A 27,495-nucleotide genomic window follows, 5' to 3' on the forward strand; every position below is an offset into this window, starting at 1 on the left:
ACAATGTTTAAATTGTAAATGTCTTTTTAATTTACTTGGAACTATAGCGTTGTTTGCTAATTTTTTGCCACAAACTATGCATGTAGGACGTGGCAGATCTTCTTGACTGGAAATAAAGCCAAATGACAAATAATTTTTGTTGTAATGGTGAACGTTAGTTTTTAATTTAGTTTTAGAAGTATCAGCTGCTGATGTGCTGAGCAAAACTAGCTTCACTTTTTTTTTTTTTTCTTTCAACATATTTGCTTCATTTTTTCATTGTTTTAAAATTTTCGTTTTTTTATTACAAATTTATATATGTTAAAGGAATACTATTGAATAAAATTAACTGAATGAAAAAAAAAATAATAAAAGAACTCTTACCAGTTACCTTAAAAATAAGAGAATTAAATGAAGTTATTTGTGAACACACACTTATCAAAAGATTAAAGTTAATTAACACAATTTTAAACCGATTCACCAACCGTAAGTTTCGTAAAATATAAATAAGGGAGCTTCAGGTGTGGATGGAAGACCAGACATTATAAATAAATGCGCAAATTACGACATTATTTCTTTCAATTAATTTGTTTCCACAAATCTCATGGCACATCTGAAGAACTCTCGCAGCACACCGGTTGAAAATCGTTGTACCAGACAGTTCTTGAATATCATCCAAGCTGCACTGATCTTCTTTCTATCCAACTCCTCATTTCATGCTACACCTGCAGGCTGTTTCCTGAGCTATTCATAATCACCGGCCTTGTAATTCCATAACACCCTTTCCTCACAGAGGTCCTCACACTGCTGACAACCACCTAGGTAATCACTTCATGATCACTCTCACCAACTAGAGGGTGAGTTGACATCTCATTATTATTGACATTATAACAGTATACAAAAAAGAGCTCACTAGCTATACCACTAATCACAGCCCTTCTTTTGGACTCTACTCCTGCAGATGGAAGACCACAGGAGTAGAGACTGTGGGATTGGATAGTATACCAGCTTGAGTCTTACGTGAAGCAGCAAAGGAATTATCAGTGCCCTTGACCATATTATTCAATCTAAGTCTCAGCTAAGTCTCTACTCCTGAATAAACTACTCTCTGATATCTCTCCATCAGCCACCCTCCTATCCATCTCACCAACCCTATATCCATCCCTGCAGTTTACTGATTAGAATTCTATGTGGTATCCTGTGAAAGGTTTTAACAAAGTTCTGGTGAAATGGAGGTGAATAGCATATTACAGAACCTTAATGGATATCAGCTCGAGTCTTATGTGAAGCGGCAAAGGAATTGTCAGTGTCCTTGACCAAATTATTCAATCTAAGTCTCAGTTCTGGGTTAGTCCTGAGGGGGTGAAAAGAGGGGGAAAATAGTTCCATTACATAAAGGAGGCTGCAAGACTGATGTAGCAAATTACCAACCAATCAGCATATCAAGAGGCATGACATGTAGGTCATGCCTCAGTAACTTGCTCACATTTTATAATACAGTGACAGATGAGTTGGATGAAGGTAATGGGTTTACAGTGATACTGCTGGATTTTGCAAAAGCTTTTGACAGGATATCAGATGGAATTCTAGTCAGTAAACTGCAGTACATAGAGGATGGATATAGGGTTGGTGAGGTGGATAAGAGGCCAGTTAATGGAGAGATAATAGAGAATAGTTTATTCAGGTGTAGAGTCCAAAAGAAGGCTGTGACTAGTGGTATGCCACAGAGTTCTATTCTTGGACCGCTACTGTTTAATTTGTACATTAATGATATAGAGAAGGATCTGAGAGGAACTGTTCAGTTGTTTTGCCAATGAAGGAAGAGCTATAGTTAATACAGATTAAGTTAAAATTTTGCAAGATGATTTGGATAGACTGGCAATCTGGGGAAAGGAGAATGGAATGCAGTTTAATGTGGCGAAATGTCAGGTTATGCATTTTGGGGTGAAAAGACTACCAGCTGTATACCACATTGGTGGAACTGTACTCCAGGAAATTGACAAAGCCAGAGACTTGGGAGTGTTAGTGGATAGGGAGTTAAAGTTTAACGGGCACATAGCAAAGGTGCCCAAAACAGCTCATCAAATTACTTGGTTACTGAAGAATACTTTGACAAGCAGAGACAAGCAAGGTTATTGTTCCTCTTTATTGAGGTCTTGATAAGACCCCATCTTGATTATTGCATGCAGATCTGGGCATCAGGGTTTCTTGGCAATGAGAAAGAAGTGGAGAGGACCCAGAGGCAAGTGACCAAGATGGCAGAAGGTCAATGAAATGAACCTTATGAGAACAGGTTAAAACTTTGTTGGTTACCGAAACTGGTTGATAGGCAAAAAAGGGGTGATATGATTGAAATATTCAAATTACTGAAGGGTTTTTACAAGATTAATTCAGAGGAAATTTTTCAGAACAGGTCTGATGGTGGGAGAACTAGGGGCTATCCTTGGAAACCAAGTAAGAGTGTAATTAGCTAAGGTGTTAGAATTAGGTTTTTTGCTTGGAGAGTGGTGAATGAGTGGAATAGGTTACCAGAGTATGTTGTGGGCACCATGATTGTGAATGAGTTCAAAGCAAAGTAGGATAGATACTGTGCAAATGTTGGAATAGTGCTTGACATGATGTTTAGGGCCTCCCTCAATGACTTTAAGGACTCCTTGGAGTAACCCTTAATAATAATAATTTTTATGCTACAGTGCTGATAATAGAAGAAAAATTATACCATTGTGTAGTTCCATATTTCATTGCAGACAATCAAAGCAAACATTTGTTCCACCTCTATGGAGGCTATGATGCAATACAAGTTAGCAGCAGTGCATATGTGATACATGCATTTGCTACCAACACTATCTTCGCTCACCTCTTCTGGCATTCATGGTATCAGTTTATATTATTTTCAGATCTGAATGTGAAAATATCATTTTGGAGATAATGATAGCTGTCTGTAATTATGCAATGGATGCACTAAAAATTTTATAATAAAAAATTCTGCTCCCAACAAGTTCGGAAATTATAGTATATGACAGTAAGCAGTTTTTCTCTAGATCAGTGTTCCCTAAACTTTCAGTACCTGTGTACCCCTTTAAAAAATTTAGTAACACCAGCATATCAGGAAAAGTTATGATAATATTTTATTCAAACATGAATAATTATATAGATACTTATATTTTAACATTTGCATTACAATAAATTACAAACTGTGAAACAGTTTTTTAATTATATATATATTTTAATTATATAAATCCAATATACATACAGTATATTTAGTGGAGAGTTCTAACTACATGGTTTGAATTATTTGAATTTAAAATTTTAATGCAAATAGTTCAAACCACATGGCCAGAATGCAATTATTCCATCAACTAGATACAATAGTAACAGAGGTCCGTCGCTCTATGTCAAGAGATGATGCATATAACTTCCTTTAGATTTTTAGTTATTGAATAATTAATTTTAGAATAGACCTGCACTTATCTGTGACAATGCACTGACAAACTATTGAAATTTAAAATTCTGATGCAAATAGTTTGAACCATGCAGTTCAAATGCAATCGTTCCATCAACTAGATGTAGCTCTAATGGAGGTCAGTTACTCCATGTCATGAAATATTGTATATAACTTCCTTTCAATAATTTTTTAATTATTGAAAAATTAATTATACCTACACTTATCTGTGACAATACAGTGACAAAAATATAAAGGTAATCAAGATTTTAAAAGGAGTGCCTAGTACACCGGAAGACCTTTTGCACATACCCAGGGATATGCTTACCACACTTTGGGAAACACTGCTATAGATGATGAACACACACACATACACACTCTCTCTCTCTCTCTCTACTTTTTTTCAAGCCATTTCATGACTCCAATAAACAGGGCAAGTGTTTTCACATTCTCTCTCATTCCTCTCTCATTTCACATTCTCACTCTCTCTCTCTACTATTTTGCAAGCCATTTCATGACTCCAATAAACAGGGCAAGTGTTTTCACATTAGTTGATGAAAATCATTTACCAAACACTTTCAGAGACATTCCTTTAACAGGATTTGAATTCAATGCTTTGTTTGCAAAGATGTTATTCACCCAGCTAATCTATGTGACAAGTTACTAACAATTAAGCTTGCCTGAATCTATGAGCTCTTTACTACATTCCACATTAAACACTGTTTTTTTTTTTTATACTGCTCTTGACTTTTATGCATTTTTTTGCTTTGCATATATCCAGATATATGATTCACTACTTTCAAATATATCTGAAAACAGAGTATATTGATTAATGATATTAAAAAATTTATTTTTGAATTGGAATTAAAAGGATAAAATCAAAAACAACACAAATTAATATAAAAATTATATAAAAAGAGATTTTATATAGCACTATTCATTTTTTACATGAACTACCAATACAGGAATGTTTCTTATCCTCTCTCTCTCTCTCTATTTCTAGTTATCAAAAATGATTTGCTGTTTGTTCTATATTGTATGTTTGCCTACAATTCCCCAAGAATTAATCTAGATTTTTTTTTTTAAAAACTGCAAAAGACATGACTTATTTTTCACGGTATTAACAACACCACAAACACTTTTAACAACAAAGATGTTTTATTAACGCTAATATTTCGCTGATTTTCAAATCAGCATCATCAGAGCACAACACACATGTAAAAGCGATAGTGAGTGAGTGAAACAATATAATTGCAAAAGACAAAAGATCTAAAGTCCTATTTTTGGCGCCCTCTAACGAGAGAAAAAAAAAAAAAAAAAAAAAAAGCAGTTATCCAGGAGTTTTTCTTAGGATAATCAAATTTGCCAAATTTTTGGCAAATTAATGCAACCATATTTGTTAAGGCTGGGAGAATTGTTCAAAGCCATTGCTGACTCAAAAAATAATCTTTCAGATCTATAACGACTCCTAAATAGCACATTTGTTTTCCTCCATCTAATCCTGTGTGAAGGAGTGTCCAAAGCATGGTCTGCCAATAGAAATGGTTTACCATTTCTATTCCCTATATCAGAGGTACATCGGAAAAGATAGCCAAAGTATTATTGAAACATGGCCTTCGCACCACCTTCAAACCTCATGTCAAGCTGGCAACTCTAATCCGCTCGCCAAAGGATAAACTTCACCCTTTAGCACACCCAGGAGTGTATGAAGTTCCATGTGACTGTGACTTGGCCCATTATGGGCAAACAGGAAGATCAGTGAACATCCGCCTGGAAGAACATGAAAGATACATTCGCTACTATTACTATGGCAAGTCGGGACTGGCAGACCACGCTTTGGACACTCCTTCACACTTGGAGGAAAACAAATGTGCTATTTAGGAGTCGTTATAGATCTGAAAGATTATTTTTTGAGTCAGCAATGGCTTTGAAGAATTCTCCCAACCTTAACAAATATGGTTGCATTAATTTTCCAAAAATTTGGGAGATGGTTATCCTAAGAAAAACTCCTGGATAACTGCTTTTTTTTTTTTTTTTCATTAGAGGGCGCCAAAAATAGGACTTTAGATCTTTTGTCTTTTGCAATTATATTGTTTCACTCACTCACTGTCGCGTTTACATGTGTGTTGTGCTCCGATGATGCTGATTTGAAAATCAGCGAAATATTAGCGTTAATAAAACATCTTTGTTATTAAAAGTGTTTGTGGTGTTGTTAATACCGTGAAAAATAAGTCATAAATAACCATCAACGCCTAAGCTTATCTGTTAGACTGCAAAAGACAGTTAATCAGATTATTTCTGTAAAGAAAAACTATCTAAAAGTATGCTATTTAATGTAGAATAATAATATTAAAATCATTTTTATAAATATAAAAAATAATACACTTTCTTGGATAGTTTTACTCACTTTCACACGGTGGTCTGTTACACCAAGGTCTCTGTGCAGAACAGTTCTTTCCTTGAAAATTCTCAGGACAAAGGCAGTAATAATCTGTTTCCATATTAAAGCAAGAGGCTCCATTCTGACATGGATTTGGATTGCAAGGATCATCGTCAATCTGAAAATTTATTTTAAAGCAGTGAAATATCTATTTGTCTAACAAAGATTTAAGAGACATGCACATGTCTAATCATCTGACTGTTGAGATGATAAGAAGACCGAAAAGATTTAGATAACAGTAACTTGTCACGGCAAATAGTATCAAGATTGTGGGATATTTTCTAGGTGAAAAATTGGGGGCTAGCATGCCCTCAATTTTTAATGTCCTATCTAAAAGGCTCTGTAAGAGTATGCAATACAATAAAAACAGATTAATATGAAGGAGATAATTCGACAATGCAAGGATAAAAGAGCAAGAGTATTGCTGCATGTTGTATAAAAGAGTAGCGAGGTGCACATTTTGTTTGAAGAGCTGCAAATTAACAGAATGCAATGCTGGAGAGCATGATAAGTAAAGGGATGGTGAACAACCTTAAAGTTTTTTTAAGATAAACAGTGATAGTTTATGTGAGCCTGCTATAAGAGTCTGAAACCAGGAAAGTCTGATGATAATAATAAATACCAACATAGTACTTATAATGTAATGACCAGCATAATTAAATGGAATCTGCATAACAAAATAAATAACAAACAAAGTCAATAAAGAAATATATATGAGGCATATTATTTAATGCTATGTGTAGTTGTATCAGATTATAGTATTTTTGATATTTTCTCTTTCATTCTAACTTTTGAAATAATTTACTCAGAGGATGATAGTGAATGGGATAGAATGCAACAGATATAATATTTTCAAAGAAGCTGGGAACTGGGAACAGGATTGAAAAGGGGGATTTGCCAAAGGATTGAAGCTGAAAAAAAAAAAAAAGAGAGTAGAAAAGAAGGACAGGGGTGCAGAGGGTAGTGTAATTGAGGCCATTTGGTGTGGGATAGAAGCCAAAAGAATGAAAGATGTAGTTGGTTGTTGCTACTAGTTATGGGATTCAAGGGAGAATGTGGGTGGCATGCATCAGCAAATTAGCATAATGAGTGCAAGATGAGTAACTGCTATGGGGGAACTTCAACTATGGATAGCTGCTAAGAGATAATTTTATGAGACAACAACTTTAGGAGTTTGAGAATGTTGGATCTGGTGACAGCATCAGAGACTTTGGCAGTAACCAAGATAACCAGCTAGATTTGTGATTACTCTCCCAATCAATGACAAATCTAGCTGGTTATCTTGGTTACTGCCAAAGTCTCTGAGCAGAATTCCACATATACAGGAGTATATGTGGAATTACAAAGTTGATGATTATGAAAAACTGAGGAGCCAGATGGTCAAGGGATGTTTTAAGAATGCAGTATCAGACTGTATACCGAGAGTATGGAGTATAAATCAGATAGGAGTTAGATGAATAAGCAGCATTATGAAGCAAAAACTGCATAAAAAAGTTGTGGAGGGTACAAAGAAAAGAAATTTGGTTGGAAAGCTCATGAGCAGTACAAAGAGCAGACAAGAAGGATAGCCTTATTGGTGAGCTTCTTTCCCTTTTTTATTGAAGCAACTAATCAATTAACCAGCCACATTAACATGTACTGATAGTTGGGAGGTAAAAGAAGAGCAAATGAAATATTTAAAATATTTTAAGTTACTGAGTAATAATTTTGCACAAGGATGAACCATCCAGGTGGAGAAATTTCAATGCCAGATGTCATTAAGGTTAAGGTAGTATAGAAGTTGGTAAAATGCAGAATTCAAGAATAGTAAACAGGAAAATGACAGGAATATTTTCTGCAGTTTTTTGCTTCATAATGCTCCTTATTCATCTAACTCCTATTTGGTTTATACTCCATACTCTGGATATACAGTCTGATACTATATAGCAGAAAGGATGGTTTTGTGTAAGGTATGAGTAGTCATACCTTAGTACTTTGCTCACTTTTTACAATAAAGTGACACTTGTTATGGATAAAGGAAATGGCTACACAATGATAATGAAGGACTTTGCAAAGATATTGATAGGATACCAAAAGGAACTCTGTTACATAAACTGGAATGAATGGAAATGGATATGAAGATGATGATTTGGGTAAGAGAGAAATGACAGACACCAAAGAAGAGTTTATAGGAGAACTGAATCCAGGAAAAGGCAGGACTAGTACCACAGAGTACTGAACTCTGTGATAGTACTGAACTCAGTACTTGACCCACTGCTGTTTACTTTTATATCAATGATAAGAAAGGTTGCTACTATTTAATTTGTACATCAGTAATGTAGGAAATAATTTAAGGGAAAATATTCAGTTGTTTGCCAATGATGCAAAAGCTAGGAGGGCAATAGTCAATGAAGATGATCTAGACATACTGCAGGATAAGCTAAACTGGGAGTATGGGCAAGGGATAACAGCTGCTGGTTTAATATGGCCAAGTTATAAGGTCATTACTTTGAATTGAAGAGACCACAAGCTGTGTACTACATTGATGGAAATGGACTGTAGGAAACTGATGCATCCAGGGATTTGGGGGTGACTATGAACAGGAAGTTGAAGTTTAGAAATTATATTGCAAAGATGGACAAAATAGTACATCATATTACTTAGATGTTGAAGAGCATGCTAACAAGCAGAAATAGAAAGGTCATTATTTTCCTTTACAAGGCTTTAATAAGGCACCACACCTGGAATATTGTGTATACAGGTCTGATCATCTGGATTCCTAGGAGATGAGGTGGTGAGGATCCAAAACAGATCGAAGATCTATAGATTGCAAAGACTAGTTTCTGGCAAAAAAAAAAAAAAAAAAAAAGAGAGGACTTAATAGAAACATATAAATTATTAAAGGGGTTTTACAGGATTGAAACTGAAGATTGTTTTCAATATATGGCATGAAGTGAGAGAGAGAGAGAAAGAGCAAGGGATCACTCCTGGAAATTGTGTAGCAGTAGTTAGCAAGTGTTACAGCTTTTGCTTGAAAGGTAGTAAATGAGTGGATGGAATAGGTTACCAGACATAGTTGTGAGTGCTATATCAGTGAGTGAGTTGAAAGAGAAGTATGATAGGTATTGTGTGAATAATGGCTAGTCTAGTCATGCTGTGATGAGAGTCTTTGACTCCATTGATATGCATGAGAAAATAAATAAAGAAATAAAATAATAATGGAAATAATAATCTATATCTGAATATACAAGTATAATAGTAGTTATAACCAACTGCCACAGAATTTACAGTATTTTAGTGATATCTCTTGTTACTATATAGTACAAGCTAACAATGTACATTTCATTCAGTTGGCAGTATATTGCTAGGCAGTTTGCCTGTTTTACCATGAATACATAGCAATATACACATTTGAAAGGAAGCGTGCTTTCCATTATAGGATACTGAGGCAATTAAGCATTCAGTCCATATAATAATAATAGGAATCTTTGATTCTAAATAAATAAGAAACTGTGTACTGTAAAGATTTCATCATTATGGTTTTTAACATATGAATAATTAGGATCATAAAATCTACAGTATATAAATTATTAATGAACTTGAATCTGATTGTCCAAGTTACTGTATCTGCTCTCTAACCAACCAACCAACTGTAGGTTCAAATCCTGCCATAGGCATGGTTGTTTGTGATCATTTTTGAGTGTGTGTGTGTGGAGGGGGGAGATTTCATTGTTCAGTATGAGACCATACTCCCATTTACTGGAGGCCTGAAGTGACTTGAAAAAGTTTCATGTTTGGTCTCTAGAGAGCAAGAATTCTGGATTATATAAAAAAAATAACTAAAAATACAAAAAATAAAAATTAATAAAAACAAAACGATCACTCCAAGTACTAATGTACTATATGTTTACCTTTCATGGATAAGAGTCACATAAAAAAATTATGTCAGTCATTAAGATACTTCATCTGCAAACTTTATTTAAGGTAAAAGATTAAAAAAAGAATATAATTTCTTCACTATTATAATTTACTGATACAGTTTTAGTATAATGGGATCAGATATTTCAAATCCGGAAATCCTGTAAATGAAAATTTTTCCAGGATTTCAATCCTTAATATTACTATGAAATCAAATGTGAGTAAATTACAGATATGGTAAATTAGGAGAAAAAACATACATGATAGAGATGTATATATGTATTTGGGAAGAGAATTTTATCAGATGGATACAGAGTTTTGAGTAGCGTGTTGTCGGAAAAAGGAGAATGGAATGGTGCATGGAAAAGTATGTGGATAGAATGCATTACCAGATAGTGCGGTGGGTATAGCATGAGCTTGAGCAAGAATTGGGGGGGGGGGGGGGGGAGAAAATGGCAGTTGGGCAAATTAATCTCAAATAAATTTAAGAGAAGGTATAGCCAGTTATATGACAACTAAGGTGTACTTAATATAATTTATTATTGTCCTTAATTTTCTATATAAAACATGTAGATGAAATGCTGGAAAAATTTTCATTCACAGGATTTCATTAAGGATTTGAAATATCTGATCCCATTATATGTCAGTTATATGACAACTAAGGTGTGCTTAATATAATTATTACTGTCCTTAATTTTCTATATAAAATATCAGTACATAAAGTACATAAGTAAAATGCTATTTATACTAAATATCTAATTTACTCAAATCTCAGAATTTTCTTACTAAAAGTCCTGAGATTATAAAATCTCAGTACAAATATGGGGGAGGGGATCTAGAATCCAGAGAGTGTAAACCCTAGTCTGGATTATTTTTCTTATATGCTTCTATACATTAATATTAAGGCCAAAACAGAATTACCACAGGGATCTTTCAGTATGCTCAAATCAAATTTCATTATTAAAATGTTTTAAAAAAGAAATTTTACCTCAGATATTAAGATTTAGTTCTAACCGAATATCTAACACCAATAAAAAAAGAGAAAGAAAAGAAACATCCATAATTAAATTATTTACAGCATGTTCGGATATTTACTATTACAAATGTTTACATGCACAAATAAATTTTTAACCACAGAAATAAAATACATACCTCACACCTGTGTCCTTTATAGCCAACAGGGCAAATACATCTAAAGTTTGCTGTAAGGTCAACACATTCACCACCATTTAAACAGGGGTTGCTAATACAGTCATTGATGTTAGTTTGGCAATCTCTTCCTGTAAATCCTTGCAAACAAGCACAATGATAATCATTAACTAGATCAATACATTTTGCTCCATTCTGACACTGTCCAACACACTGATGAATATTTTGATCACAATTTTTTCCAACCCAGCCTGAAAGACAACTGCACACATAGTCCCCATCCAAATCATGGCAAGATTGGGCATTAACACAAGGATGCCGTTTACATTCATCTACATCTAAATAAACAAGTAAAAAAATATATTAAAAAGATACGTGCAGAAATTCTTGTATTTCAGGTTAACAAACTATGAAAAAAAAAAAAAAAAGTTAAAAATCCACTATACTACAGATGTCCTTGTGTAAGTATACATCAGCTGGATAGGGAAATGGAGTGGACCAGGGAAGTAAGGGGGACAGTGTAGGAAGAGTGGATTCTGGAAGTGGTAATGAATGTACATATGTGGATGGTCAGTGTCGGAATGGAATGGCCAGGAATGCATGGGGAGTTGAGTATGGGAGGCTATGTGGTACGAAAGATGAGAAGACAGGAGCAAGTGAGAATAAGTCACAGACAGGGGAGAGTATGAGTAGGACTGGCTATAGACCAAGAAATTAACTGTTATGTTTATTTATGAATGCCAGGAGTGTCAGAAATAAGAGAGATGAAATTGTTGCACTGATTGAGTTTATGTGCACAAAAATAGTTGAATAAGTGAAACATGTTTGGATGAGAATGATATCTTGATGAGATGGAGGGATATGGTGTTATTTTGTGAAGACAGGAAAGGCAAGAAGGATGGGGGGGTGCTGCTGATGATATCAGGGGAATTATATTCATGCAGGATTGAGATACAAGGAGAAAAAAGGGACATTGGGTTTGAAACAGTATGGTGTGAAGTAGAGGTTGATAGAAATAGAATGAGATATTTGGTGGGATACTGCTACAAGCCAAGGAATGTAGAAGGTGGAAACAAAGAAATGTATAGGCAACTTAGTTTAGTGAGCTAGCAAAGGGGTGATCGTTATGGATGATTTCAACTAAGGCACTATTGACTGGAATGAAGAGATAGCATCAGGGGATAAGAAAAATGAATTTCTTGAGTTCTTAAAGGACAACACTCTTAGGCAGTATTTAATAGAGGGTACATGAGTCTTAGATATATCATCAGAGAATGTGATTGTGAATGGAGTGTAATCTTCCCCTGGTTAAAGAGAGTGACCATGAAGTGATCACATGGGTTTCAGCCAGTCACATGAGAACTTCTATAAAGAAGGGACACGTGTGTGGAACTACAAGGCTGGTGATTATGGAAAGCTTAGGAGACTAAAAGGATCTATAGTGTGGAATGAGGAGTTGAGTGGGAAGAATATAGATGCTGTGTGGGCATTGATCAAGACCTATTTAACAGCAGCAATGTCTGAGTGTATTCCAAAGGTGAAAAGGCCAAACAAGGTAGGAGTAAAATGGATGAATGAAGAGATTAAGCATGAAATCTGGAAGAATGCACTGTGGAAGCAGCATAAGATGAATGCTGGTAATGATTAGTGGCATGAGGAGTACAAGGTGCAGGCCATGACTCATTTGGTAAGGACAACACAAGTGGAGTATGAGAAGAAATTAGCCAATCAAGCTAAGAAAAATCCTAGTAAGTTTTTAGTAAGTTCTTTCAATATGTGGCAAGTAGAAGAAAAGATGACTATGGGAGGAGGATGAAGCTAGTTGATGACACCGGCAGATTGGTAATCAGTGTGGAGAATATAACTGAATTATTCAATGACCAGTTTATCGGTCTATTTCATTCATGAAGGAAGGCAGGAGAAGCTGGAGCGGCGAATGTATGGTGGAGGAGGGACTGATGGTGAATGAGAAGTATATCAGGAATTAAGTAAACTTGATGTTAATAAGGCAGTAGGATTTGACAGTATATCACCACATCTTGAGGAAATGCCCTATGGAATTAATGGCACCTTTAGAATAAACTATTCAACATGAGTCTTGCAAAAGGATGAATGCTGAAGGAATGGAAAGTGAACAAAATGATTCCACTTCATAAAGGGGGAGATAAGACTAAGGCTAAAAATTGTCTGGGATTGTTGTAAGATATTAGAGAAGTTGGCGAGGACTAGGATTCAGAATTGGGTTGATAATAGCAGCATTCTTTATGATGGTCAGCATGGGTTTGTTAGGAAGAGGTCATGTTTCAGCAATCTGCTTACATATTACAAGGGGAAAAACATACTCGATAAAGGAGATGCATATATCATAGTGTATTTGGATTTTTCAAAGGCCTGATAGACTTCCACACGACAAGCTGGTAATTAAACTGAAACAGATGGTATTAGATAACAGACTAATAAGTTGGATAGCTGATTGGCTGTCAGACAGTATCTGGAGGAGTGGTATCCCAAAAGAGAAAGGACACTAGTGGAGTGCCACAGAGATCTGTTTTGGGACCATTACTGTTTAACTTATACATCAATGATATTGGGACTGGCTTAACTGGAGATGTGCAGCTGTTTGCCAATGAGCAAAGCTGGGAAGAGCTATCGAGAAGTAGAGCAGATGCTAGACCTTGCAGGAGGATCTGATTACACTATGTGAGTGGACAAATGATTGGCGTTATCAGTTTAATGTTGCAAAGTGCAAGGTCTTGAAATTTGGTAGGCATGGTTGGGATGCAGAGTATACAATTAATGAAGAAATTCTGAAGTAGGTGGAGAAGATGAGAGGTCTGGGAGTGATGGTGGACAGAGACTTGAAGTTTAGGGGTCACATTGCTAATATTGTAAAAACATTCCAACCGATTATCGCAATAATCTGCTGGTACATTGACATGCACAGGCAAAGAGATTATTATTCCCCTGAATAAGGCTTTGATCAGGGCACATGTGGACTACTATGCACAGATTTGGTACTTGGTTTTCAGGGGGAATGAGGATATATTAGAGATATTAGTGTCAGGTCATAGAATGTCAGAAAAGAGAGAGAGAGAGAGAGAGTGAAGGAATGTAACTTATCTTGTGAAGAAGAAGAAGAGGAGACATAACTGAGATATATAAGCTGGTAAGGGGTTGTTACCAAATTAATGTGTGGAGAAGACATTTCATAGATTAGAGGGCGCAAGGATAGAACTAGAGGCCATCCATGGAAGATATTAAGGAGAGTGTGAGCAGGGGAGTGAGAAGCAGGTTCTTTGTGTGGAGAATGATTCGTGAGTGGAATGCATTGGCTGAAAGTGTGGTGAGTGTGAAAACTATGAACAGGTTCAAGGCACGGTTCAATATTCTTTTGGCATGAGAGAGTATAGGCCTCCTGTGATGAGTCCTTTGACTCCATGGAGGTCAGATAATAATAATAATAATAATAATAATATTGTGTACTTTCTTTTATTCATAATGATGCAGCAAGCTTCAATAGTTCGACATAAATATAAGACTGCATAATTTCAATAAAGTATTATGTGTAATGGATAATCTGAAATTACTGTTATCATGTGACACCTCCAAGGAGTGGTGTTAAGGATTCATCGTGAGAGGGCACACTACTCCATTAAACACAACTCACCATCTCTTCTATTTAATCCTCTATCTACTACACAATGACACTATTATCATCAATACACAACACCATTTTTTGCCTTAAACTGTGTATATTCTCTTAGCTGATTTTGTCCGTATGTTGGATGAAAAACCCGAGTTTCTCAAAGAAAATTGAAGACAAAGCAAGATTATTACAGTGCTCTCACAATGGATAATAAATATCATCTACTACAAAAAAATAAAGCAAGATAGTGTGTGGTTGATGTGTTTGTCATGTAGCCACATGAGCAATCCTATCTGATATCATAGAGAAATGCTCTAAACTTTATAAATGACAGAAAGTGAACTAACCTGCTACTAGAAATAAAATACAAACTGTAAATATAAAGCACTTAAATTACTTCCTATTTCTTAATTATTTTTAAGTATCTTAATTTTTTTTTATGAGAAAAGATTTTTTCTTAACATTCCACTTTGGCATTTCAAGTAGTCATAAGGGAAAACGTTTCATAAGAATACTGATGTATTGAAAAAGATACTGAAATCGATGTCATGCATCAGTAAAAATTCCTGGCTTATTTTTTAGCAGATTAAACTACATTCTGATTCACAAGACAGTTAGTTTTGTCTTTCTTTGTGTTTGATGTCTGTGTTGGGCTTTTCCTGCTTTCTAATTGCAAAAGTGGCTGGTCATGCCAATTGTTCTTTTAAAAGAACAAGGCCTTAATTTTGGATATCTGTGTTTTGTCCATGGGTATAATAACTTCAGTGACCATAATAATGTTCTTATATTTAAATCCAACTTTGATACCATAGTTCTTCAAAACTGCAGGCATTTTTAAGACTGTTTATTCACACAAAGAGTAGAATGACTACGACACAATCAGTCTCTTGAAGAAGGCATGATCTTCTTTTTCTGATAGAAATAAGAGAAATTACAGAATTTTCAGAAAAGAACTTTTTGAACAACAATTACTCCCATTTTAATATTTGTATTAATGTCTAGGCCTCCGTGATGTTAGAAGACTCAATGTGAGAGGCCAAACTCTCTGCATATCACAATACGGCATAACTCACTTTGAAAGATTCAGTGTTGGTGCCCTCACTACCCACTCCATAACTCCAGTAATAATGTATTGTATTCATTCACTACTCTGCTTGCAAATGCAAAAGCAAAAAACTGTTTTTTTTTTATTTTGCATAATTTTTACATCTCTAGAGATGACTTTTTGTTCTATTAGCTTAAGCAATATTTCCCCTATATCCATCAATAGATTCTGCTTATCAATCACAGTATCTATGAAGACAGCTATATATATATATATATATATATATATATATATTTTTTTTTTTTTTTTGAAAAAAGATATCAACTTAGTGTATGCAACATAGAGCTCAAAGCTACCTCTTCCTTGGAGGAAGAAACTCCGGTGTATGAGAAGGAGGTACTAGAGCTATTGTATAACTGAATATGAATTCAGCAATAGGATATGATGTCATATCAGTACAATGATGCTAAAAGAATCTTCAGCTGAAATGGCTGTTCTTTTGATCTGGTTGTATAATTTGAGTCTCAGCATAGAAAGGATTCCACAGGAGTTCAGAGAATGTATAATAATCCCATTGTACAACAGTGGTGCAAAGAATGAAAGTTGGCAAGAGATTGCAAACAAAAATAAGTTGACAGAGAATCTATACTTTGTAATGAGCAGCATGTAAGGAAAAGGCATGTTTGTGTAACTTGCTCACATTTTATAATAATATAATTATTGAGTTAGACAAGGGGAATTGATATACCATGATACTTTTAGACTTCACTAAAGCTTTTAACAGGATTAAGCATGGAAGACTGTTGCATACATGTCATGAGATTGGATTGTAAACTACTAGCGTGGATAAAAGGATGATTGAAAGACAGATATCAAAGAGTGGTATATAGAAAATGTGAATATGCAAAATTTAAGGTGACCAGTGATTTACCTCAGGGATTAGTCCTTGGTTCATTTTATTCAATCTTTACATTAATGGCACTGGGAAGAATTTAACAGATTTAAAGCTATTTGCTGTTGATGCAAACATATACAGGGTAATCAGAAATGCAACTGACATGCAGTATTTGCAGAATAATTTGAATAAACTGGAACTGTGAGCATATGAAAACAGCTATCAGTTGAATATTAGTAAATGTAAAGTTATGCACTTCACTTTGGTGTAATAAGATGTTCTAATCCCACTGATATAATATCTGAGAGATTAGGCTGAAAGAAAATGAACAAGCTATGGATCTTGAATGATGTGGAGGACCTTAATTTGTAGAAATAAAAAGATTCTGATTCCATTGTATAAGCCTTGTTCAGTCTTCATATGGATTATTATGCACAGATTTGGGTCCAGAGAAGACTGACTAAGGTCGCAACTTGTCTTTGAGATGTGGAAAAATGAAGACAGATTGAAGGAATGCAAATTCCTTGTGGAGATATAATTAAGACATTTAAATTGGTAAATGGTTGTTACTGGATTAATGTGGAAGAAATTTTTCACAGAATGGGAGAACGAGACATCCCTGTAAATTGTATAAGGAGGGTGTTAACAGGGGCATAAGGAGCAGGCTCTCTGCATAGAGTGGAATGTATTGCCTGACATTGCAGTAAATGCAGATATTTTTATTATTATATTATTATTGCATCCTCTATAGAGTCGGCAGACACATCATGGGAGGTTCATTCAACTGACAACATATTTATCATACTGACTCTTAAAATCCATTCACTGACAATTCTCCATGCAAAAAAAAATCTATTCTTCATACTCCTCTTCACCACACTCTTACATAACTTTCAGGAATGGCCTCTGATTTTTTTCTCCCTCTCACTTTCTACTCTTTTTATAATCTCATCTGGATTAATTTGATAAAATTTTCTTACTAACTTAAATGTCTCTATCATATCACCTCTTTTCCTCCTATCCACTAAACACTGCAATCTACATTTCTCCAACCTCTCTCCATAGCCAGAATTCCAAAGTCTTGATATTGTCTTAGTTACATCGTCTCTGAACCCTCTCCAATGTTTCCACATTGCACTGAAAATCAGATGACCAGATCTAAGCATAATAGTCCAAGTGTGGTGTGACCAGTGCTTTATACACTGACACAACTACTTCCTTATTCCTACATGTTAGAGTACTCCTTATCACAGCAGCACTATGATGTGCAGTCTTTGCAACACTTGCCGGCCTGGTTGGCCGGGTGGTTAGCGGTATCCGCTCTCCAGCCAAAAGGCTGAGGGTTCGAATCCCGCCGTGGGAATGGATGTTTGTGATTGTCTGAAAATACTAGTGGTGGTGGACAGTAGATGGCATTCATGTAGATGATGATAGTTGTGATTTGTTGTAGTTGGTGAAGTGAGTGGTGGAGATAGAGAGTTGTAGAGTAGGTGCCCTCCCTTAATGAGTCTTTGGACTCCCTGGAGGTGTCATATAATAATAATAATGAATAATAATATGCCCTCTAAACTTCAGTCTACCGTCAACCATGACTTCCAAATCTTGAATCTCATTCACGTCCTGCTGTATGGCACTGTCAATATAATCTTAAATTCTGCACTCCAAAATGCAACACACACACACTCTTTTTTTTTCCCACCATCCTACTTTCACTGCCATTATTCACCTCCAACTCTTCTTGCACAAGTACTTACTCATTACAGCCAATCACTTCTCTAACTATCCTATCTTACTCTATATACATTAATCTCAATTGGATGAGCACTCATTCTCCTTGATAGGTTCCCATTCATTGGAGCAATCACACTTTCATTACCCTCACTCATCAATATTTCACCTCTCGTCAAGTCCATATTCAAATCACACTTTGCATACACTCTCCTGTTGCTGTCTGGTTTGAACACCAACAACTCATCTACAAAACCTAAACAGCACCTGTAACACATTTCACAATACAAATAAAATTAAAATGCTGATCTGACAAATATATGCAAAACAGCCATCATCCGGACTTACCAGTTGCACAGGATGTATATGTTCCCCCCATGAATCAATCACAATAGAAATAAAACAAAATACATCATGCTTATATACCACTACAATAATTCTCACACACATTCAACACATTAAATTACTTTGGATTATTTTTAGTCAATTATCCATTTGCAGCACAATTTCCTACTAAGTATCCTCTTATGCCACTAGTTTTTCCTTCCTTGCCTACACTATAGAGTGTGGAGTTCATACAAGATTAGCTTTCATACTAACAGAAATTAAAATAATCCAATTAATAAAAGACTGCATACCTAACTGGCATCTGTTTCCTTCCCATCCTGATTTACAAAGGCATCTGTAGCTGTTAACCAGATCTATACAAGTAGCACCATTTAAACAAGGACTAGATGCACATTCCTTAATGTCTGAAATAAATACAATATAAAATTGACTTATTTGCAACTCTGTTCACTGCTATGTTTAATAAAGTTAAATTAAATTTTATCCTTCTTTATAACAATAATTACATATACTTTCATGAAAATATAACTGCATGACACTCACTCATTGGCGCACCCAGGGAGGGGGCCAAGGGGCCCTGGCTCCCCCCAAAAGAAAAAGGAAAAAATACTAGAAAATTTTCCAAAAATCTTTTCCTAATTAAAATTCTTTATTTTTTAATTTATGTTGTGTCGTGTCTTCTATTTCTATACTACTTATGAATTAGCGGTCACATAAGGGGAATACCCTCTGGCTCTCGGGAATCATGGCCGTTGTGAACGCAAAGCGAACGAAGTAGTGCTTGGGCGATACTTTGCCCGAGTCAGGCCAGAGATCATGGGTATCATGTATTGGCTATCACTGCAGAGGCTCAGTCATAGGTCGTATGCAATGCGTTGTGTGTATTCTCAAATCCTCTACTCAACTCGTCCCCCCCCCCAAGATTAAATCATGAGTGCTCTCCCCCCCCCCCAGATTAAATCTTGAGTACTCGGCCCCCTCCAAGATTAAATCCTGAGTGCACCACTGCACTCACTACAATTCATCAACACTTTAATGGAACACAGGTACTAAGAACATATTTCTAAACATTTATACAGCTAACACATGTAGAAAAAAAATATGTAATTTATTAAAAATCTGCTATATATTTCACCGAATGTAAATATGAATGCCATCAGGGAAACATGCTACATATGCATGGAAAACACATCAGGAAAACATCCTATAGAAATCAAAGAAATCAATGGAATAGCTTCTGCAACTAAAATTAAATGATCTAATCAATATTGTTAATATATATAAATATATATATATATTCTATATAGATTCTAAAAATGTAATGTAGTCCTGATATACTTGTATTCTAACCTCAGCAGAGCAGCCAGCCAGTCCAAGATAGACACCTGGTAAGGAGAGAGGAGTTAATTTGTCTTTTGTAGATGACAGAAAGAAAGACAGCTTCTGAGCTGATTTGAAGGAAGTGTAGACTGTGTTTGTGAAGAATCCTTGCTATTTGTTCAGATGTTCCTTTAAGGTAAGCTATGGAAATTCTCTTCGCATCTGACTGATGGATAAGTGTCAATTTTTTGAATAGTAGTTTTGTTGTAACCATTAGTCACTAGAGGTTTTTTTTAAATTTGATTTAATTCCTTTAACATAAAAGAATCAGAAGAGCAGATTGCATGAGCTCTGTGGATAAGACTTCTGACAATTCTGACACCTTCTGTGATGAATGATGGTGCAAGGACAATTGGATGTATCTGCCAGTAAAAAAATCTGTTAAGGTTTCTATAAACATAACATTTAGTACTACTTGTAGGGTAATGAATTATTAAGGTATCCAAAAAAAGGGAAGACTGTTGTTGGAATGCCACTTATGATAAGTAGCATTCCTTTACCCTCCCTAGTCTGCCAAAATATTAGTGGAATAAATTCTATATTCCTCTACTTTATTTTATTAATGAATCCTGAAGATTTGTGGCAGTTTTACTGAGAGAAAAAGTATATAATTCTTTATAATGAGATGAAGAGTGTGTTAAGGAATTTTACCAGATTAATACAGAAGGAATTATTAAAAAAAAGTGGAGGATAACATGGAAAGAATAAGAGGCCATCTTTGGAAGTTATGTAAAGATGTGGCAAAGAAGGGTGTGAGGAATCCATTTTTTAATGGAGAGTGGTAGGTGAGTGGAACACATTGCCAGAAGGCATTATGAATACAGGGAATGTGAATGATTTCAAGGTTCAATATGATAATAACTCATTGTGGGAGTTATTATTACAATAACTCCCACAATGAGTCTACTGACTCCATGGAAGTTATTGTAATAATAGTCATAATGATCTGACTTGCATACAATAAGGAATGTAACATAATATTAATATTCTATATTCCAAGACTGATAACAAAAATTATTATGATTCATGTCAAAGTGAAAGTGCAAAAATAACTATCTATTTTCTCAAACATCTCTTCTACTGAAAAAACAATGAACAAATAAAAAATACAGTGAGTGAATAATATAGTTTAGAATATGCATGATGATTCATTTCAAATCATAATTACAAAACAAGTGAATGTCAAAAGAAAATCTGACAAAAATGGGTAATAAATTATACTATACTTATAAACCAGAAAAATAATCATTTAATCATATTTTGAAGCATGATTATTGTAATTTCCTTACCATCTTGGCATTTATTTCCAGTCCAACCAGGAAGACACGTACAGCTAAATGTTCCATTAATTTCAGAACACGCTCCTCCATTTTGGCAAGGTGAAGTAGCACAAGGATTGTCCACTATTGTAATGATATCAAAAATAGAATTTGGTTTAAATACAAATGCACTGTTGCTGTTGTTCTAACACATTTCAAATTTTAATTAGACTTAAATATATTGAGAAAAGGAATATATAACTGAAGAGGAGAGTAAGGAATAGATTTTTTGCACAGAGAATGGCAGATGGGTGGAATACCTTACTGGAGTGTGTTGTGGATGGTGAGAATGTGAACAGTTATAAGGTTCAATATGACAGTATACTGCTAAATGAGTGTGCCTCCCATGATGAGGAAATTGAGTCCATAGAGTTTCGTTATTAATAATAATGATGATATATAAAAACTTATGAATAGTTTTCCCCATAGCATGGCAGAGTGAAAGAGAGAAGAAAATAAGAAAAAAACCATGCTTAAAAGATAAGCAAGAATGAATGATGAGAAGTATGTTTTACTCATGGAGAGTGACAAGAGAGAAAGATGTAATGCCAGAGAAGAAACAGAATGTTATCAATGCTGAATGTATTTAAGAAATGATACGACTGACTTAATGTGACACAGAGTGAATTTCCTGCAATAAATCCTTGGATATCCTGGGAGTCTGGTAGCATGATGATAATAATATATCTCTTTTTCATTATAAAATTTATAGATAACAAAACAAAATGACATAGTACTCACTGCAACATAATTTAATACACAAATATAAACTTTGTTGGAATAGTGTTTTTCATTAACATTTTTCTAAATAATAATAAAGGGAGCTGTGGCGGGCTCTTGTAATCCAGCTGATTGGAGGCTGGAATTGGTGGATACTTTGAGGACAGGAGTCCTGCTTTCCAACGATCCTGTGTTGAGTGGATATCCACGCTAAGTACGGCGTCAATATGGTGGCTTTGAGGGAGCTTGGAATCACCAGGTTGAATAATGAGAAGTGCACCAGCCCAGGGTGGAAACACAGCAGGCAAAAACTTCCACATCATATGGTAGTGGGATCTCATCTGTGAACAGGCGTTGTGTGGTAGCCAGTCCGATAAAATCATAAGAGTCGATAATAACTGAGATGACATCTCTCCCACCAGATGGAGAGAGTGACCATGTAGTTTTGACTTCGAAAATGAATGGACATTATTATTATTACAGGCGACTCCAGGAAGTCCTTAGACTCATCGAGGGAGGCCCTAAACATCATGTCCACACAACTATACGACATTCTCAGAGTATCTATCATACCTCGCCTTGAACTCACTCACCGTTATAGCACACACAACAGACTCTGGCAGCTTATTCCACTCATTTACCACTCTAAAAGTAAAGAACCCAGCTCTAACACCCCTGCTAACCACACTCTTGCCCAGCTTCCACAGGCGTCCCCTAGTTCTCCCACCACTAGTCCTGATCTCAAAAATATCCTCTGAATTAATCCTATAGAAACCCTTTAGCAATTTGAATGTCTCAATCATATCTCCCCTTTTCTGCCTATCAACTAGTTTCTGCAACCCACAAATCTTCAACCTGTTCTCATATGGTTCATTCCATAGACCTGCTATCATCTTGGTCGCTCACCTCTGGATCCTCTCCACGTCCTCCCCATCAAGAAGAAACCTACGTGACCAAATCTGGGCACAGTAGTAGAAATGAGATCTTATCAAGGCTCAGTACAGAGGTACAATAACTTGCTTGTCTCTGCTCGTCAAAGTATTTTTCATCAACCAAGTGAGTTGATGAGCTGATTTAGCCACTTTCGCAATGTGCCCCCTAAACTTCATCTCCCTATCCACCAACACTCCCAAGTCCCTGCCCTCATCAATCTCCTGGAGTACAGTTCCACCAATGTGTTATACTGCTGCTAATCTTTTCACCCCAAAATGCATAACCTTACATTTTGTCACATTAAATTGACATCCATTCTCCTTAGCCCAGAATTCCAATCTATCCAAGTCATCCTGCAGGATTTTGACATCTTCTGCATTCACTATCGCCCTACTCAACTTTGCATCATCAGCGAACAAATAAACTGTTCCTCTTAGATCCTTCCTGTGGTCCAAGAACAGAACCCTGCGGCACACCACTAGTCACAGGCCGTCTTTTGGACTCTACTCCTGAATAAACTACTCTCTGATATCTCTCCATCAACCACCCACCTATCCATCTCACCAACCCTATATCCATTCCCATATGTTGTAGTTTATGGATTAGAATTCCATGTGGTATCCCGTCAAATGCCTTAGCCAGCTCCAGCAGTATCACTGTAAACCCATTACCCTTATCCAGTTCAGCCGTCACCTTGTTATAAAACTTGAGCAAGTTACTGAGGCATGATCTACCCTTCACAAAGCCATGCTGTCCCCCTCCCTACATTATCTCATTTTCATCAATCCACTCCTGTATTTTTCCCTTGACTACTTTCTCCAAGACCTTGACAATGACTCCTGACATGTTGATTGGTCGGTAATTTGCAACCGTAGTCTTGGATCCTCCTTTATGCAGTGGAACTATTTTCCCCTCTTTCCGCACCTTCGGGACTAAACCAGACCCGAGACTCAGATTAAACAACGTGGTCAAGGGCACTGAGAATTCTTTAGCCACTTCACACAAGACCCGTGCTGGTATACCATCCAATCCCACAGATGTATTCACATTAAGGTTCTGTAATAGACTATTCACCTCCACTTCATTCATCACAATTCCCATATAAACTAATGGTTCCTTCATTTTTTCAGTGTCACCACCTGGATGATATACTTTTGCAAAGTGCTCGCTCAGTTACTCCACTATACCGACTGATTCAGTGACCACCTTACCATCGTCATTCCTTAAAATCATTTTGTACAGTTTTTCCTTGCTTGCAGCATACTGAAAGAACTGTTTGGGATTCTCTTTAGCTTGCATAGCTAGTTTCCTTTCATAATCCACTTTTGCTTTTTTTACCACACTCGTTACCCTTCTGGCCTGCACTTTATACCATTCATGTGCTGCAGGTCACCTCTTTCTTTAAATTCCCTCCACAGTTGTTTCTTTTTTTGCAGCTCAAGCTTAATGGTGATATTCATCCATTTAACCCCTACTTGTTTTACTATTCGGACTCTAGGTATACAATCAGCCACAATCTCCTGTAAATGCTCCTTGACCACTTCCCATGCTCTATCGACATCCAGCCCTTGCAGTTTTACATGCCATGGCACTGAACCAAGCAATCTCCTAAGCTTGTCATACTTGCCAGCACGGTAATTCCACATATACCATGTCTTAATAGAAAATTCCACACCTTTAGCCACCACCGAGGTCAAGACGTGGGAAATTATGAAAGAATATTTGTTAGCAGCAATGGTAAGTTGTATACCACGAGTGAACAAGAGGACACAATTTGGAGTAAAGTGGATGACAAACAATATTAAACAGGAATTGCATGCGAAAAAGAGGCTTTGGAAAAGATATATGAAGACAGGTGTCTTATACTCTTCATGCATCTTCAAGAAAAGATCCATGAATAGTATAAGACACAGGCCAGAAGAGTGACTGGTATGGTAAGAAAGACGGAACTGGAATACGAGAGGAGATTGGCCCTAAGATCCAAAGAAAATCCTAGAGAATTTTTTTAGATATGTGGCCAGTAGGAGGAGAAATGACTATGGAAGAATGATATTGTGGGATAAAAATGGGAATAGAGTGACTGATGCAGAGGACATAGTGGAATTGTTCAATGAACACTTTATTGGAGTATTTCATCCTAGAGGAGTCAGTTTTAATGCTAGAGGGATAGGGCAGGTTCGAGGTTTAAAGGTACAGGAGGAGAGTGTGTTTCAAATACTGAGTACTCTGGATGTCAGTAAAGCTGTGGTACTGGATGGTATTTCACCAGGAATTTTGAGAGAATGTGCTAGGGAACTGACAGTGCCTTTGACCTGGCTTTTCAATGAAAGTCTGGCTGCGGGAAAGGTGCCCATGGAATGGAAGGAAGGTAAGATAGTGCCATTGCATAAGGGCAGTAGCAGACTGGAAGTGTCTAACTACAGGCCAGTTTGTGTGTCATCAGCAGTTAGTAAGATCTTGGAGAAAGTAGTGAAGGACCATATACAGGATTGGGCAGATGAGAGTAATGTTATCTGTGAGGGTCAACATGGATTTGTGAAGGGGCGCTCCTGTTTTAGCAATATGCTAGCCTTTTATGATAAAGTTACAAGAGCATTAGATAAGGGAAAAGCATATACTGCCATTTTCTTAGACTTAGTGAAGGCATTTGACAGGGTGCTGCATGACAAGCTGATATTTAAGTTGCAGCACATGGGTCTGGATGTCAGATTGGTCAACTGGATTCAGGATTGGCTGTCCAATAGGTATCAGAGAGTTGTGTATGGTGGAGCAGTTTCAAGGAAGCAGAGGGTTACAAGTGGGATCCCACAGGCCTCAATATTGGGACCTATATTGTTTAACCTTTATATCAATGACATTGTCAGTGGATTGCAAGGGGATATTCAGTTGTTTGCAGATGATGCGAAGCTGGGAAGGATTATTAGTAATAGTGCAGATGTGGCAGCCCTGCAAGAGGATTTGAATAAGCTAGATAGATGGGCAAATGAATGGGGTGTCGGTTTAATGCAGCAAAATGTAAGGTCTTGAGGTTTGGGAAACATCGATGGGACACTGCATACTCTATGGGAGGAGTTATACTGGAGGAAGTAGGGGGAGACAAGAGATCTGGGGTTGATGATTGATAGAAACCTGAAACTTAGGGGACATATTGCAAAAGTGGTGAAGGTAACACAGAGGATTAATGCAATAACAAAAATCATTATCTCTGCAGGTCAGAGATAATGATTTTTATCTCTGACCTGCAGAGATAAAACAGTTATCATTCCGTTGTATAAGCTCCTGATCAGAGAACACTTGGACTATTGTTCTCAGATTTTGGTCCCGAGAATTTGAAGGGGATAAATTAACTGTGGAAAGGGTACAAGGGCGGATAACAAAGATGGTGTCAGGACTGTACAATGATAGTTATGAGGATCGGCCGAGGGAATGTGGACTGCAGAGTTTGATGAATAGAAGAAGGAAAGGTGATATGATTGAGACTTGTAAACTGTTGAGAGGTAGTTACAGGGTTGACACTGGGGAGTTCTTTCGCTTGGTTGAACAGCGGGAAGGAGTGATAACAAGAAGCCACCCCTGGAAGTTACAAAAGGAAACTGTGAGCAAGAGGGTGAGGAGTGGTTTCTTTGCATGGAGGGTGGTTGAACGGTGGAATGCATTGCCTGATGGAGTGGTGAGAGCGGGAACAGTCAGTGACTTTAAGGAGTGGTATGATAGACTTTGTGTTTCTTAGGGGGGGGGGACCTCCCCTTGATGAGTCTTGATAGACTTTGTGTTTCTTAGGAAGGACCTCCCACGATGAGTCTTTTGGCTCCATGGAGGCCTGAATAATAATAATAAAGTAATACAACAGTGGATTTTGGTTAATTACACTACACTGGAAACAGCATGGGACCCAATTAAGTGGATGCCTCAATTACACAAAGTTGCATGTAAAATGTTTAAAAGATGGATGTAAATAATACAAAATACAAATTTAGACAGGTGTGTTTGTTTGTTGAGTAGCAAGATTACTGATTTACATATAAACATTTGACTTTAATTAAAATAAAATATTTGTCATAATATAATTTAATTTACAGTATATATCTATTGAACACACATGCAGTTCTTAGCATGTATGTTCAATGATATTATAGGAATTAAATTTAATGAGAAATTAAAGGGATTAAAGTTAATGAGATTATAGGAATTGATTCAGTGTAGCCTGACAAGTTTTTTTCATTGACTTCAAATGAACAAAATCAGCTCAAATATCTAGTACAGATATATCACTGCATTATTTGTCATAATTATATTATGACAAATAAAATATTTGTCATAATATAATTTAATTTACAGTATATATCTATTGAACACACATGCAGTTCTTAGCATGTATGTTCAATGATATTATAGGAATTAAATTTAATGAGAAATTAAAGGGATTAAAGTTAATGAGATTATAGGAATTGATTCAGTGTAGCCTGACAAGTTTTTTTCATTGACTTCAAATGAACAAAATCAGCTCAAATATCTAGTACAGATATATCACTGCATTTCTGCATGAAATGCAGAAATAATAGGAATAAATTTTC

The 27,495-nt window shown here is 36.1% G+C and overlaps 1 protein-coding gene and 1 non-coding gene across 2 annotated transcripts in view; one reads left to right on the forward strand and one right to left on the reverse strand.

Annotated features, from left to right (window-relative positions):
- LOC150101565 (protein jagged-1-like) overlaps nucleotides 1-27,495 on the reverse strand; it is a 246,161-nt gene that overhangs the window by 67,010 nt on the left and 151,656 nt on the right. Inside the window, exons 7-10 of the mRNA XM_090400841.1 lie at nucleotides 21,239-21,352; nucleotides 18,860-18,973; nucleotides 10,911-11,245; nucleotides 5,829-5,979 (exon numbers count right to left, since the gene is read on the reverse strand). Of these exons, the coding sequence (XP_090256967.1) occupies nucleotides 5,829-5,979; nucleotides 10,911-11,245; nucleotides 18,860-18,973; nucleotides 21,239-21,352 (714 nt within the window). The remainder of the gene's footprint in view (nucleotides 1-5,828; nucleotides 5,980-10,910; nucleotides 11,246-18,859; nucleotides 18,974-21,238; nucleotides 21,353-27,495) is intronic.
- LOC150101566 (signal recognition particle RNA) lies at nucleotides 22,088-22,381 on the forward strand. The gene has a single exon (XR_016549096.1).

Source organism: Typopeltis vanoorti, chromosome 11 (assembly GCF_054136105.1).
Source record: "Typopeltis vanoorti isolate ZY-2024b chromosome 11, IOZ_Tvanoo_1.0, whole genome shotgun sequence".
NCBI classification, from domain to species: Eukaryota; Metazoa; Arthropoda; class Arachnida; order Uropygi; family Thelyphonidae; genus Typopeltis; species Typopeltis vanoorti.